Genomic DNA, 14,625 nt, shown 5'->3' on the forward strand with positions numbered 1-14,625 from the left:
GATGTCAGCGGATCAGATTAGCTCAGTCGTTCATCTGAAAGGCATGTGTTAGTGGAATGGGGGGTGAGACGGCGTCATGCCCCTCACGTACCCCCGACTCCCGTCCAACAGCTTTCCGGACCAGCCATGGCAGCGAACGGTAAGCCGTTAGACTTGGGGACGAGCGCTGAGGCGTCCAGGCTGGAACGGCGCCGGCGCGCACAAAATTCCAGAGTAGATAGGAATTGGAGAAAACCATGACGGCAGACGAAAAAGTCTCGGGTCGTACCTGAGCATTGTGTGAAGCGGATTCCCAGGCGCGGGCGATCATGCGCAAGCGGATGCGCACATCTTCCTCAGCCCAACCAGTCGTCGTCGATTGCTGGGTTGATGTCCATGGATATGCGCCTTCTGCCCGCCCTAATGGGGAGAATGTGGTCACCGCGACCGCCGCCATGTTGAGAAGTTGAGCTCGTGTTGCTACAGCTTGGTGTGAGAATCATGGAAGCTAAATCGGTTCGGAGGAGAGTAACGGCTGAAGAGGGTATATCGGTGTGCAGCTCGCGGTTTTCGTCGTGGTCGTCGTAATCGTAGCAATTGTTGTACGCAATGTATTGGGAAAGCGACCGGGTTCGCGCTGGCCAGAGGAGGGGGCGGGTCGATGAAACGAGAGTTGGAGAGGATGTGGGAGGAGTTCGCTTGCAGATATAAATCTCCAGACTATGTATTCGTACGACCGAGGCGAACTGAGACAGGTGGTGCAAGTCAGTAGGGACGAAAAGAAGAAAAAAAAACTCCAGGGACTGCGAATATGGTGGGAGATGTAACTGCGTAGGCTGGGTGGTGGGATGGTCGGCTCGGGTGGCCGCCAAAGAGACGGAGCACTTTTGCGGTACACGGTGGTGCAAGGGACCTGGGATCTGGGGGTGGTGAAGGGTAAGGTGAATTGGGGGCAGGGAAGAAGAGGGGACCAGCGGATGGATAAGATATGGCAGGGCAGGGAGGAGGAAATACACTCGCCTGTTTCTTCTTGTTCTTCTTTTTTCTCCCGCCTTTGGCTACAGGTATGTTCCTGGTCCCCCTGCTCAAAATTGCCGGAGAATTGGACGATAACGGGTCAAGTCGAAGCGATAGCAGGGATGTAGCTCTTGGTGTCACAGGCTCACAGCTTGAGAAAGTCGCCGCCGTCGCGTCTGATCGCCGGGGAAATGGTCCTGGATTGAAGCTGTCCTAAGAGAGAGAGGTCAATCCACCAGTTTCTTGATTATGTTTAACCACGACTTTCAAGCCGTTCCTATCGCCCCTTTTTCTAACAAGATGACTCTCTCTGGAGGAGGTGAGGTTGAATTGGCCATATGCAAGAAAGGAGCAATAGGAACGCTCGATGTGACCCGGCAAAAAAGGAGAGGAGAGTTAAAAAAAAATCATTTCTTACAAGCCACTTCCTTCACAGGGAGCCAATGGGTCGGCGTGTTGACACTAGATCGTCGCGGCGAAGGCGAATAGGTGGATGGATGTGGTTGCAGACCGCCAGATATCTTGCAGGAGGCAGGCAACGTAGGCCACAGCCTGCACTTGGGATTGGTGATGTCCTTGAGGTCGTGCTTTGCTTGGTTCCGACTCGTGAGCTGAGCAAAAGTATTCCGTACTTGTTCGGAGATGCGATTCGGATGGTGGTGTGAGTAAGGCGCCGTCGTCCTATTGTCGAGCCCGGGCCCGGCCAGCCAGATGTTGAGGCAATTGACCGAACGGGATGTGAATGAAAAGCCCGCTTGTCTACTCTGCAATTAGTGTACAATATGTTAACTTGATGCACGCCTTCTTCCACCGAGGGCGATTTGTCTTTCTGCTCTCTTCTTCAGCGAAATTGGTCAGAGGTTTCGCCCTGTCGTACAACAGGAAACGACGCAAGAATAGTAGAAACAGATAGGAGAAACATGAGCGGCGGCGAGCGCCTTGTATACAGGGGAGATGTACACAAGGACTAAGGCAAGACGGGAGTCAACAATCCAAATGAGGAATACAAGGGCAAGGTAATAAGGTGAGTCTGCAGACAGAGAAATACAAAGTCAGTATTCCCTCCGTACCTTATGTGAGGTAAAGGTAAAGCGAGGTAAAAGGTAAGGCAGGACGGAAAGAATAATTATGGATATTGATGCTGTATGCACGTCTATGCGATCCATCCGCCCAGCCATGTCCCATCCATCATCCATCAACCATCCTATCAGGACCAATCCACACGCATCTTTCATCGCGTCCAGTCTCAGTCTCCCCGTGGTTGCTCCTCCGTCTCCTCCGTCTGTCTGGGTGCTGTCGCTGTTCCCGCCCCCATTTGCTCGCCGCCTTTTCTTCCCCTGGCCCGCTCCGTGGACCGTATGTGTGTGTGTGTGTGTGTGTGTGTGTGTGTGTGTGTGTGATGTACATGGCGATAGATCCCGAGCAACGGCATGGCCCATGATGGGTACCTAGGGTGCTTAGCCCAGAAGGGGGAGGAGGTGCCACGGCGAAAGCGCAGCAACCCACCCACTGACCAGACTGTGACAGTACAACTCCAAAGTACCTCACTCTGGGAGTCTGCAAAAAGGTGGTGATCCCTGGCAGTGTGGTCGGTTAAGAAGGGCGGCTTCGGCGCTTCATTGGCCGAGTTAGTGTGATATCAAGTGTCTCGAGACTCAGAAAGATGGCACCCCCTGCACGCCGGAGTCGTTTGACTCAATTCACACCACCTTGACCCCTCCCTCCTCTTCAGCCTGCCGCCCAGGTGATGCCATTTCTCCAGGATGCCGTCCGCTTCAAGTGGGCATTCGGGCAGCACACTCTTACGAAGTACATGGTCTCTGAGTCTTAGTACGCGACGCAGGAGCCACGAGGGCGGACTCTAGAATGTTTAGGTAACCACGAGGTCAGCAGGTCCTGGATATCAGGTGTATTTCAGGATGTTTCCATTCCACGTTGAACAAGCAGCGGAACCTGGGCGGTCAGGAAGTGGAAAGTAAGGTAAGGTAGGTACCCAAGGGATTTGGATAATGAGGGGGAAGAACCATACCGTAGAGAAGGCACCGGCTCTGAGGTAAAACGCCCTTGCCGCCACCAGCTGCGTTCTCACGTGGGATACAACGATACCTTCTACTTCCTTACCTTACCATACCTAACAGGCCGTTACTGCCTTCCCTTTCTGATGCCGTCACTTTGCCTCTTTCTCCAAGGTACCTTACCTCTCTCAGAGCTCTTGGCTTTTTCGGTGTGTATCCGTACTTGTTAGAATTGCATCCCAACCTTAGCACAGGCAAGCGCAAGTGACTACCTGTGGAGCGAGCACCTTTCCAGCGCTGGAATAAGCCATAATAATAATACTTTACCGGTAGTCTCGGGGTTAACAAAACGTCTTCGTAGTAGGTATTAAACAACTCTTTCTGGACTCGGGTTCCTTGACTAGTAGGATCCAAGGACCCTACGCACACCTGCGTTGGCTCTCTTGATCCCTCTTCCCTGCTACGAAAAACTCACCACCAGCCTTTCCCGCTTGGGTCTTCGCTGCTGCCACATGTTAGTTTCCTTCTCGAAGCTGCGGTCTTCCATGTCAAGGTATTCACGATGACGCGACGTTGTCAACCACACGACTTCAACACCACCCACCGCTCCAACGCGTAGGAAAATCTCTTTCAACTCGACTGTCACAACCAATACTCAAAGTCTCGAACTGCTCAATATCCCAGTGTATCGCAATTCCCGCCAGAAAAGCCCCTATCCGGTAACACTCGGGCGCCCTCGTCTTTCCTCGGATTTGCCGCCCTCTGCACCAGTCTACCTTGCTTCTTGCTCGAATTCTCGCATCCATACGGCCTGGACGATAGTGGGAGGTTCATCGCCTAAACCGCTCAATCGCGGAGGTACATGGTCCTCCAGCCACTCGCCCCCGGTTACCCATGTACCCTCAAATTAACACCAACCCCGCCAAGCAAGGGGACTATTGAGACTCAACTCCCTTACCCATTTCCCACGACCTGCGGCGAACGGGATTGGGCATTGAAGAGAGGGCGTGCAGCCTTGTCATTGGATTTATTGATGACAGGCAGGCGCGGCCTATGCATCTGCATATGAATGGCAAAGCATGGAATGCAGGCGGATCAAGCTCGCGGGGGAGAGAAGAAAAAGCGGCAACACCATGTCACCATGTCCAACATCATTCGGTTCCTACGCCAACTTACCACATTCAGACCCTTCCCTCCCGTCTGGATTTAGGACCGTCGTGACGGAAGCGGGACGAACCCAATGTCAGGGAATAAACGGTAGAAGCCGCCTTCAGTCAAGGAGACGTTGCGTTGCCATGCGGACAACGGCTCGGCCAGCCTGCTACGCTCTAGTATCGATGCAGCGAGGCACCAGGCCGTGAGGTATCGATACATTACCGGCTGGGCAGCCATGCGCCTAGTAGCATGGAATGACCTCTCCTAGGCCTGGTATTCGTACCTTTCAAATACACGAGGGCCCCATCTGGCATCTGTACGATGGCCGATGAGCGTCCAGTCATCGTCGAACCAGCGCCAGGGCCGCCAGCAGCTTGCATCTCGACGGGTGTGCTCGCAGGGCCACTGGCCTGCGGCGCTGCGCTGCGCATCGGGAGCTAACATGCCCTTCATGCACATCCCAAGTCTGGCCCTGTCTGAGGAGATGCGACTGCATCTGTCTACTGGATCGTTTCGTCTACACGCGTCCCACCTCCATCATCGCATGGCGCATCTCTATCCACTCATCCCACGAGTGTCGCCAAAAGCGGTATGGCGGCTCCCTCACCGCTTCAACTTCTCAACCCACCTCATGGCGAACTTCGCACCAACCAACCACGCTGAATTATCATCTCTACGGCTACCCGTAGGCTTTGGACCTTTCGGGATGCCGCAGGTTTTCATCGCTCGTCTTCGTTGTCAGTTCCAATGACGGAAGAGTCGAAGGCGAATAAGACAGCCTCAACACTAAACAAGGAATGTGTCAGTTTGGGGTACCCGGCGTAACTCAGTTGTAGACCCAGAGGAAATAATGCGCTTGTGTCACGATACTAAAGCACCAAGGAGACTTCTTGGGGAATGGCGTCAGGCATGAATACAACAAAATATTGCCTCTCCATCACAGCCTGCCGGCTTATTCTCCAGCATCCATCGACTGACACGCAGGCGTCGGACGGTGTAGACCAATTCCTTCCGGACGGACTACGAGCATCTCGCGGCTTCTTCTGGCGGTCAGACCTGAGCTGGCCACAGTTGGCCACCGCGACGACGGCCGTCATCCATGGCCTTTGGTCAGGTTGAAACTATGGGTCGATGGAGAGGACAACGCAGCAAAATGCAATATCACTGACTTGGTTAGCTGCAGATTCGACTCGTTCTGCTTTAGAACCCTGTCGACGCTTTCGGAATCAAGACTTGGAGTGCGAATCCCAAGAGGCAATTTGTCTTTCTCGGTGATGGCTATTGAGTCATCGGCTGAATTGCGCTTGCGGTGCGGTACGTTTTTTCAAAGTAATACCATGAAATCATTACTCTGCTTGACGAGTCCCGTTGGCAAAACATCTTCTAGGTTCACCAGTATTTATCGGAGCATCAACTACAGATTAGCCTTCGGGTGCAACTCAGTCAAGCGAAGCCGAGAACTTGCATCAATAGCTGCCCATGGAAGCTCGATAAGGCCGCATGTCCTTGTTCGGCCATGTCTCATGTCGCGTGACGTTGACTCAGAGGTAATTGGAGGAAATCGTACTCTAGGGAAGAGGACCATTCGGCACCAGTCGGGGAATCGCCTCATGTGCAATGAACGAGGATGAGCTTTCGGACAGTCCCTCGTTATCCTACCCCAGTCTCCCAATTCGAGATCAATCTGCGAATGGGAGAGCTTCGGTGGCGGCTTTGAGATTCAGCAGCATCCTCATGTTGGGATTCTCGAGGACCTTGCGATCCTTCTTGTGGTTCTTGCCCTTCCAGGTCATCTTCTTGCACGGCCGCAGCTTGTCAGCATACGCGTTGAAATCGCACCTCAACAATAAGGTAACGTACCGCATCACAATAGTAGTAATAGCCACAGCCGCCACACTCCTTGAGCTCCAGTCCTTCCTGGGCACAGGCTTGACCCGGTCGATTGTCCTTCTGCTCGTCAACTCCTCCAGTGTACTTGACGAGTGCTGAGTGTCTCATGGGAAAGGCCTGATACATCATATTCGTCAACAAGCCGCAATTAAGCACAACGAGGAGTGAGGATGTAGGATTGACCCGGCAAGTTTCCGGCTTCTCTACGCGAACTCCCTCCCTCCCATCCAAGAATCTCTTGATTATGGTATTCAAGACTGCAACGGTGTATCCAATCTTGTACTGACGGCGATCATCCTGCGCATTTCTATCCAGATAAAAAGCGACGAGGAATGGAAACTATTTGTTGTCGCGACAGACGAGGACTAAACGGGTGATGAGCTCACCAGTTTGTCGTATCGCGGTAAGTGCCTCCATCTTCGGCGGCCTCATCTTCGATGTCACCCTGAAGAAAATCAGTAAAATAGTAGATTCCCTTTTCAGATTTATCGTAATTGGGCATGATGTCTTCTTCTTGGGTGATCTGTGACAACCCCACGTATGTAATTGCGCTTGCAAGTTGCAGACAACCTCATTGTAAGGAGGCGATGCGCCGCCCCCATTCGGAGAGTTATCGGTGCTCAGGAAGCATCAGCCACAACCGCCGAATGCTTATCTGAGGTATTCAGGGTCCAAGGTCCGGCTTCTCTATCATCCCGGGTGGTCGCGCCTCAACTGGAGCTCCCACAAACGCAAGGATACAAGCAACTCAATCCGAGGCACAGGCTCCTTCGCCAGGGGTTAATAATAGTATCACCACCCGTTTCAGCTTTATCCCATCCTTCAACATTGGAGTGCCATTGGTATCAAAACCGCAGCAGAAGAAAAAACAGTCCAGCCCTAAATGAGTTGCCTCCTTGTCCACACTGCCAGGCTACGACTACCGATACGGATGTGCTTACTATTTGTTACTTTTGCTACGAGCGTCAGCAGGCTCAGACAAGCCTCAAAATCTCACGCGAACCTCTCGACTGGCCAATAGGCCCATTACCAGCCGATCCTTGGAGCATGTTCTGAGCTGTGCTATACTACTATTCCCTGCACTAACTTACTAGATTCGGCAAAGCTACCATCCGTGTTTGCTAAGCTTCCCAGGCTCCCCAGTGGTTCCAATCCTCCGGGTGACGTCGTTTCCTTTTGGAGGGGTTTGTTTGCCCGTTTGCTTCAGCCTTTCCCAAAATTCCACACAGACGAGACTTCGGCATCAGATGCTAGCGCATCCATCCAACCATCCATCCATCCCTCTTCTTTTTCCCAATTGTCCATGTCCGTGGTGGGAAAGTCGGGACAACAAACCGCCCACCCTGTGTGCCCGTGTGGGAACAGACCATCAGACGAAACAAAAGACGTCCTGCCGCTCGCGCCCCCTTCATACCTTTTACACGACTAATTATCTATCCCTTGAACCCTTACCTTACTTTCTCTCTCTACTGACTGTCTGTCCCACGGAAGGAAACGTGGTTCATTATAGAGGACAAGGTTGACCTCCTCACGTTTCCGCTCACGTCCTCAAGACAAAGAGAGAAGACGCGGACTCAGACCCCAATCCCCGCTGATCCTGAACCAGACAGGGAAGCAAGCTGACTGAGATATCGGTCTTTTTGAGGCGCACAACAGACGACATTGCCACTTTGTGCAACTTTTCTGCTGCTGTCACCACCTCAGATTATTCCTCAATCGCTTCCGGACTGATCACCAGCTTCCGTTGTTCTACGGAGTTGTGCAAAGAATACCCTCCAGAAGAGAACCACGAGTCGCACACGGCCCAGTCCCCCACCATCGTCATCGTCATCGACATCGACATCCGGGGCGTACCACCACCACCACCACCCAACGGGACCTCCGAACCCACGACGCCGACACCAAATCATTACACAGTAAACAAGAGGACCCAAGAGAAGAATAGCAATGCCAGCCCACCACAACCTCACGATCCGCATCCCCCTCCCCAGCATCCTCCCGCCAGAAGCCGTCATCGAAAGCCTGCAATCCCAATCCCCCGTGATCCGCCACCAGCCCCTCGTAACCCGCTACGAAAAGGTCCCCGTCCCCCTCGCGAGCGTCGTCTCGGACGCCCACTTCCTCGAAGACGGCTCCCGCCTCGCCTGCTACAAAGTCTACGAAAAAGTTACGGTGGTCCCCGGCGTCAAGAAAGAAATCAGTTTCCCCGCGGTGCTGCAGAATATCCCCAACGGCCTGCGGTCCCGCGCCGAGGCCCCCGGCGGGGTGCGGGTCTGGTCCGAGTGGCTCGTCGTGCCGCGGCCGGAGGAGAGGTGGCCCGGCGAGCATGGGGGCAAGTTGGAAGGGTATGTTGAGGGGGACTACGACCTTGTTGAGACGACGAGGGTGGAGACGAGTCGGATGCTGATGCCCCTTGTGAAGGGGCAGATGGAGGGGGCGCATAGGGATATGGTGCAGAAGGTGCTTGATGAGGTTGCGCAAAAGGTCGGGAGGGCCAAGATGTAAATTACCACAACTTGTTGGATACACAGCGAAGGGTGGACGGGAGGATCCGGCGTTTACTGGGTAAGGGCGTGCTTTTAGATACCACATGATTTGTTGCGATCTCACGCTGCGCAGAAGAAGTAGGGGCATAGGAAAGATGCCTTCCGAGCAAACATCCAGGAGGAGAGCTCAATTTTCTCAAGGCAGGCAGTATTGTTGAAAAAAAAATATACGTAATGTTTTTTCCCATCATTATCATCGTCTATACAGCACTGGGCTGGTCGAGAGCTTATGTCTACATGACAGAAGGAGGAGCTGGCTTTTTTTTAGATGTTTAGATGGTGTAGACGAGCTTGCCCGCGCTGACCTTGCCCTCCTTCAACTCCTTCAACCCAACAACGACGCCCTCGAGGCCGCTGCCCCCTTGGTTCTTGACGACGCGGATGGGCTTGAGCTTGCCCTCGGCAAGCAACCCGCGGCTGATTTCCCAAAACTTTTTGCCGAATTCGTAGTTTTCCGGTACGGGGTCCCTCTTGCCTGTTATCGGGGAGTCTCGTTAGCCGTCGGGGGGGAGAATCGGAAGAGAGGAAGATGCCCACAACACAAGAACCAGAAATAGAAAAAGGGCACGAGGGGAAAGGAAAAGGGGAGACCTCACCAAAGTATCCAAACTCCTCCCCAAAGACAGTATAATACAAACTCATCTTCACCTCCACCTTGTCATTCACCTCCTTGACAACCTTCTTATCAACAGGCAACAGCGTCCCAATCACGCCTCCCTTTGTGCTGCTCAGCGCCTTGGCCACCAACACGGCACTCTCGCTGGTCGACTGGCAATCCCACGCCAGCGTCAGCTCGTCGTTGGTCGCCTTGCGGATGTCTTCCGAGACCGTGGGCGACTTGTAATCGTAGACCTCATCGGCACCCAGCGACTTGAGGTACTCGAAATTGTGAGGGGACGAGGTGGCGAGGACGCGGTAGCCCGAGAGCTTGGCGTATTGGATGCCCGAGATGCCCATTGCCGTGCTGCCGCCGTAGATGAGGATCGTGGGGGCCGGGGTGGCGGTTGTAGGTTCGGTTGGGAGGGGGAGGTTGAGGGTTTGGTAGAGGCCTTGGCCCTGTTGTTTTTTGTATACATGGTTAGCTAGACTTGTTCTTCCTTTTTTTTTTTCTTTTTCTGCAAGAATTGGTTGTCAAAAGGCACATGGATGGGGGGTAGAACGTACGACTGTGGTGACGGCGATACCGAGGGTCGCGGCCTCTTCGTCCGAGATGTTATCCGGCGTCTTGATCTGCACGTCGCCCTTGACGGCAATGTACTTTGCAAACGCGCCGTCAATCTCTCTCAGAGCGTTGCTGCATCACTCCAACGTCAGCCTCCTCCGTCTCTCCCTCCGTCTCCCTCCTTCTTTCAAGGGGACAGGCCGAAAAAAAACTCACGATCCATTAACAGGCCCGCAAATCCGATCCCCCTTCTTAAAGTCCTTGGTCACGCCCTTGCCCACCTCCTCGACAACACCAGCGTAGTCGCACCCGACCCAAATACCGACGCAGCCCGCTTTATCGGCGAGGTCGACGTGCTTCCAGTCAGTCGGGTTGATCGCCACGGCCGTCGTCTTGACGAGGATATAGTCGTCGGCCGGGAGGGTGGGGACGGGGGCGTCGACCACCTTTGCGACGCCCGCTTCGATTGTCTTTACTGCTTGGTTCGTTGTCGCCATCGTGTATGTGTTTGTGTGTTGTATGAGTAGGTATCTGGAGTGCTGATGTGTTAGTATTGTCTCCGTCGAGGTGTTGTTTGGAAAGCGGAACGAATGCCTACCTCTGTGTTGATAGCTGTAAGGGTATGAAAGTTGTAAAGTATTGCTGTTTGGAGGGGTATCTACTTTAGTAACCAAAACCAAACTCAATTGAACAGCTCTAGGGACCAACAAGCCCCTTTAAGTAACAATCCAGTCGGCATTTGCGTCGCCAGGAAAAAAAGCTCCTCTGCCCCGATACCGATAACCCCTCCTTGCCCATCGTCAAGCCGGGCTGGTCACTCCTCCCCTTCCAGCTTACAAATGCTTGCGCAGCTACCCAAGGTATGTCAAGGAGACCAAGACAACAAGGTAAAGGTAGGGGTCCATGTCCCAGCCAAGCCAATGCGGTGGTTAATGGAACCATGTTATCCACACTAGCTCGAGATGTACGTGTGTGTTATTCCCACCGGCATCATCGATTTTGCCTTCTGCCCCGCACTTCACAGCATGAGGGAAGCTATGCCACCCGCGGGCCAGGCACTGTTCTTGGTAAATCGGGCGGGCAATGCACCCAGGACTTCCTTAGTACATCGCGGGTGTTTCCCGTTCCCGAATCTCTATCTCCTAAAGGTGGTTGGTGGGGGTGGGAAGCCGAAGAGCCCGCGGCGACTTGGGGAGCTATGTAATACCCCGGACTTTGGCTGGAAATTCGAGGTCCGGAGCTTGGGCCGTCCGTCAGGTCTCCTTTTTCTCGGCGCCGCGGACGTAGCGGTGCCCTGTGCTGCTTACATACCTACGTCAAGTAGTACCTCACAGACAACGAACGATGGGAACCCGGGTGCTCACTCTCATCAGATTCCGGCGCCGGATACGCTCCATCGCATCCATTCGGGAACCGAATGCTTTCTGCCTGCCTTCATCAGCCCTTGATAAGATGGCAGCCCGCTCCGTGAAAATAGTAACTTATTGTGAATGAGGGGTACGCCACAACCGACCCCGCGATGCAGCGACAACAATCTTATCGCCGATAGACACCCCTCCATCCACCTTACCTTACCTGTTTCATCGCCCCTCGGAGGGGCAGAATCCCACTGTATCCCTGATATCACTTGCCATTCATCAGATGACTGTATTTGCGCCAGCATGTATAAATATAAAAAGGTTTCGTCATAATGGTATCTATAACAATGCGTTCTAAATCCTGTAGCCAGACCATCCGCGCAACGTCCTCTGAGGGTGTTGCTAACGCTGTTCCCGTACATCCGCTTGTTCATGAAGCGCCACATCCCCAGAAATAAAGTGAAGGATAAACCGTGTCGCAGGCAGTTGGCCGCAAAGAAGACGTAAAAACAAAGAAAATGGCAAGTGGAATCAAATCACCCTGTTACCGACCACCATAATCACTGGCATATCCGACTTCACCAAAGTTTTGACCCATGCCTCCCTCTCCGAAGCCTGTACCGGGTCCGCTGACATACCCGCCATCGTCGCCCTCGTAGTCGCTGGCATCGAATGACGAACGGCCCGATATGTCGTCTTCGAGACCGCTGCTCGCGTCTTGCGCGGACCAGTTCATCTGGGCCAGCGCCGGGTACTGAGCCAACAGAGCAGCCGGCAGCATATACTGTCCACCGGCGTCCATCGGATAACCTGGCTCCATGCCCATACCGGCCGCCATATTCTGCATATTTTGTTGCTGCATCCGCTGCTCCTGCCACGCGCGCTGCCGGTCGAGCATTTCCTCGTCGAGCAGCGGCTTGATGCAGATTCTACCCGCCTCTGATCGGAAGTGTCGACCAAGCGCATCGGCACGCGCGAATCTTCGACCACAGCCCCACTGACCACCAGCCTTGAGGTCTCCCTTGCACACAAACTTTTTCTCTCCAGAGTGCAGACCCTCGTGTCTCTTGCGGTCGTGCTGTCTCGCGAACGCCTTGCCACAAACCGTGCAGACGAAGGGACGCTCATCCGTGTGCGTTCGCAAGTGAGATCGGAGGTTGTAGGCTCTAGTGAATCGCTTAGGGCATAGGGTGCACTGGAATGTTGCCGGGTGCTTCTGAACACGTTTCGAGTTTCCGTTATCCTGGGCATTTTGATATTCAGGATCCGCCAGTCTGAGCGCGATAACGTTGTTTGGTACAGCCGAGGTAGATTGTCGTCTGCGGCTAGGGCTTACAGCTCCCCGATCGAGCGGGGAGAGCGATCGTGACGAGTCTCGGCCGGAAAGATCAGATCCTAGATGAGGCGACAAGCTGCCAGCAGAAGTTTGGCGCACCATGCCTCCGCCGGAGCTGTTGAAGGGATCTGTTACTGCGCGGGGTCTGGAACGAGGGCGGCCTATTGGTATTGTTAGTTCTGACGTGTAAGCTTTGATACTATCACGGTGCCTTACCTCGCTCTGGTGGGGTGAGAGAATCTTGATCCATCTGGTTCTTGGGCTGTTCGAAGTTATTCTGTCTTGCCGTAGGCGCGAACTCGATATTGATGGCCGGCGCTTGGGGCATCTCCGGCTGTTGCAGAGTCGGGAACGCTTCTTGTCCGGTGTAGCCAGTACCACTGACAAAGCCGGCATTCTGTGCCTGAAGACCAAAGTTGGTTGGCTGGTTCAGCTCGGGCATCGACTGGGGGAGGATGCGCGGGGAGATGGCCGGGCTATGGGAGGGGCTTCGCCCTTGAAGGTTGGGGCTGCCCAAGGCGGGGTCCGAGATGGTGAAGTTGTCGAAACCCTGAATCTGCTGGTAGAGACCGGCATCTTGGGGCCGCTGCATAGGCGAATGACTCTGGTCGATTCCATCAAAGCTGTCGGCGCTCACCAAGTTCGGAGACGGTGCGGCGGAAGAGACGTCCGAGTACTCGGACGGGGACCTCCGGTGGCCTCGAAACTGAGGCTGGCTCCATTCATTCAGTTGGTTCGGCAGGAGAGCGGCCTCGGGACCGAGAGAGGCATGTCTAGAGTGACCCGCGCCCGAGGGCGGCGAGGAGAACTGGTGCTGGTTGAAGGCCGGAGACTGGTGTGCGGAGGGAGTCTGGTGGGGGTCCGGGTTGAGGAGGTGGGGAGGTGTAGGAGAGTGGTGGCTCTGCGGCATAGCCATGTTGTTCATGTCACCCGGGTTGAGGCTCTGGTCGAAGACACCGGTGGTGAACTGTTGGTCGTTCTGGCCGGCGTTGGGAAACAGGGCGAAGTCGCCGGAAGGGAAGCTGTTGGGGTCGAGGAAGCCGGCTTGGTTCTGGTTCGCAAAGGCAGCTCCGGACTGGTTGTAAGACTGCTGGTTAGGTTGCTGGCCGTTGAGGAAGTTATTTGTGTTATTAAAGCTTGAGAAGTCGGCGGAGGCGGCTCCGTTGAAGGCTTGAGTTGCAGATTGATCCAAGCCGAGACCGAGACCAATTGATGCTTCGGTATTGGGCTGGAAGGGATTCGGAGACGGAGAATGCGAAGGATGTCTTATATGAGGCTGTTGATGCCCCGCAGACGGTGAGCGACCGCGCTGGCCTTGTTGATCCATGATGTAAATGGATGTCGGTACTCGGGATGGAGGGATGTCGTGTGTACGTGGATGCGATTGCGGGTGTGTGTGTGTGTGTGTGTTGTGTTGCTGTCTTTAGAATCGGGGCGAGGCAGTTCACAAGTCAGCCTTTCAGGCACCGCACCGCCCTGGGGCTGTGCTGACGCGCGAGCTGACGGCACACAAACTGGAGGCGGCGGGGGTACAGTCGCGGACGACGAGATGTTATTCGCTGTCGCGAATAGGTTTGCGCAATGATAGTTTGTGTGGATGAGTGTAACTGAATGGTAGCGACGAGTAGAGAGTCAAGCAGCGACGCCGGAGACGGATGAAAGTGGTGACTGGAAGTGAAGAGGGTTTGGCGACGTTTTGGGGGCGTTGGAGAGAGAGGGAGAGAATAGCGCGGCGGGAGATTGAGTGGTAATGTGCTACAGTGTGCGAAGGAGGAGTTGAGATGGGGAAGCGAGGACAGGAGGGGGGCCGGACAGAGAGACCCGGTACCAGGGCAGGTCCACGGTGTGTGGAATTGGGGTCTGAGGGAGGGTAGTAGGAGCGTATCCGTAGGTAGGACTTGGGATTCGAAGGAGGAGAGAGACTTGGGACTCGGGAGCCTGTCCGTACCTTGGGTGAGGTGGGAGGGGAGGGGAGGGGAGTGTGGACGGTGACGGTGGGACAGCAAGAGGTGTGAGGTGCAGGGTGAGGTGGTTGACGGGCGACGTGGTTGGTTGGCTGTGATCCACCTGAGCGGCCCAATCTGGCTGGTTCCCACAAGGCTGTGCACGTTTGAGGATGGATCTTTCGGCCGGTGTCTTTGAATTGGTGGAGGGGTGGTACCACGAG

The 14,625-nt window shown here is 54.5% G+C and overlaps 5 protein-coding genes across 5 annotated transcripts; 1 reads left to right on the forward strand and 4 right to left on the reverse strand.

Moving 5' to 3' along the window:
- Positions 1-22: 22 nt before the first annotated feature.
- On the reverse strand, positions 23-436 carry BDZ83DRAFT_753075 (uncharacterized protein; the record flags this gene model as incomplete). The annotated part of the gene is made up of 2 exons (XM_060514298.1): positions 23-34; positions 92-436. 2 exons carry the CDS (start codon positions 434-436, stop codon positions 23-25), a joined length of 357 nt encoding a protein of 118 aa, XP_060364009.1.
- A 3,781-nt stretch (positions 437-4,217) lies between these two features.
- On the reverse strand, positions 4,218-4,625 carry BDZ83DRAFT_652652 (uncharacterized protein; the record flags this gene model as incomplete). Its single annotated transcript, XM_060510544.1, has 2 exons — positions 4,218-4,407; positions 4,450-4,625. 2 exons carry the CDS (start codon positions 4,623-4,625, stop codon positions 4,218-4,220), a joined length of 366 nt encoding a protein of 121 aa, XP_060364010.1.
- Positions 4,626-8,003: 3,378 nt separating this feature from the next.
- BDZ83DRAFT_579720 (uncharacterized protein) lies at positions 8,004-8,561 on the forward strand (the record flags this gene model as incomplete). Its single annotated transcript, XM_060505276.1, has 1 exon — positions 8,004-8,561. One exon carries the CDS (start codon positions 8,004-8,006, stop codon positions 8,559-8,561), a length of 558 nt encoding a protein of 185 aa, XP_060364011.1.
- Positions 8,562-8,769: 208 nt separating this feature from the next.
- Positions 8,770-10,385, reverse strand: BDZ83DRAFT_624808 (zinc-binding dehydrogenase). Its single transcript, XM_060508464.1, has 4 exons — positions 9,981-10,385; positions 9,767-9,896; positions 9,199-9,658; positions 8,770-9,077 (listed from the first exon to the last, which is right to left on the reverse strand). The coding sequence occupies exons 1-4, from the start codon at positions 10,259-10,261 to the stop codon at positions 8,875-8,877; spliced, it is 1,074 nt and encodes a 357-aa protein (XP_060364012.1). The 5' UTR covers positions 10,262-10,385; the 3' UTR covers positions 8,770-8,874.
- Positions 10,386-11,666: 1,281 nt separating this feature from the next.
- On the reverse strand, positions 11,667-13,785 carry BDZ83DRAFT_753079 (uncharacterized protein; the record flags this gene model as incomplete). The annotated part of the gene is made up of 2 exons (XM_060514299.1): positions 11,667-12,619; positions 12,675-13,785. 2 exons carry the CDS (start codon positions 13,783-13,785, stop codon positions 11,667-11,669), a joined length of 2,064 nt encoding a protein of 687 aa, XP_060364013.1.
- Between the last annotated feature and the right edge of the window lie 840 nt (positions 13,786-14,625).

The sequence above is a fragment of the Colletotrichum acutatum genome (genome assembly GCF_030867785.1).
Source record: "Colletotrichum acutatum strain CBS 112980 chromosome Unknown BDZ83scaffold_58, whole genome shotgun sequence".
NCBI classification, from domain to species: Eukaryota; Fungi; Ascomycota; class Sordariomycetes; order Glomerellales; family Glomerellaceae; genus Colletotrichum; species Colletotrichum acutatum.

Excerpts from the sequence above, each read along its gene's own strand:
- BDZ83DRAFT_624808 (XM_060508464.1), bottom strand. The coding sequence starts at position 10,261 with ATGGCGACAACGAACCAAGCAGTAAAGACAATCGAAGCGGGCGTCGCA. Across the intron at positions 9,897-9,980 it reads TGCGGGCCTGTTAATGGATC|CAACGCTCTGAGAGAGATTG; the intron begins GTGAGTTTTTTT and ends GGAGTGATGCAG. Across the intron at positions 9,078-9,198 it reads GGAGGAGTTTGGATACTTTG|GCAAGAGGGACCCCGTACCG; the intron begins GTGAGGTCTCCC and ends CCCCGATAACAG.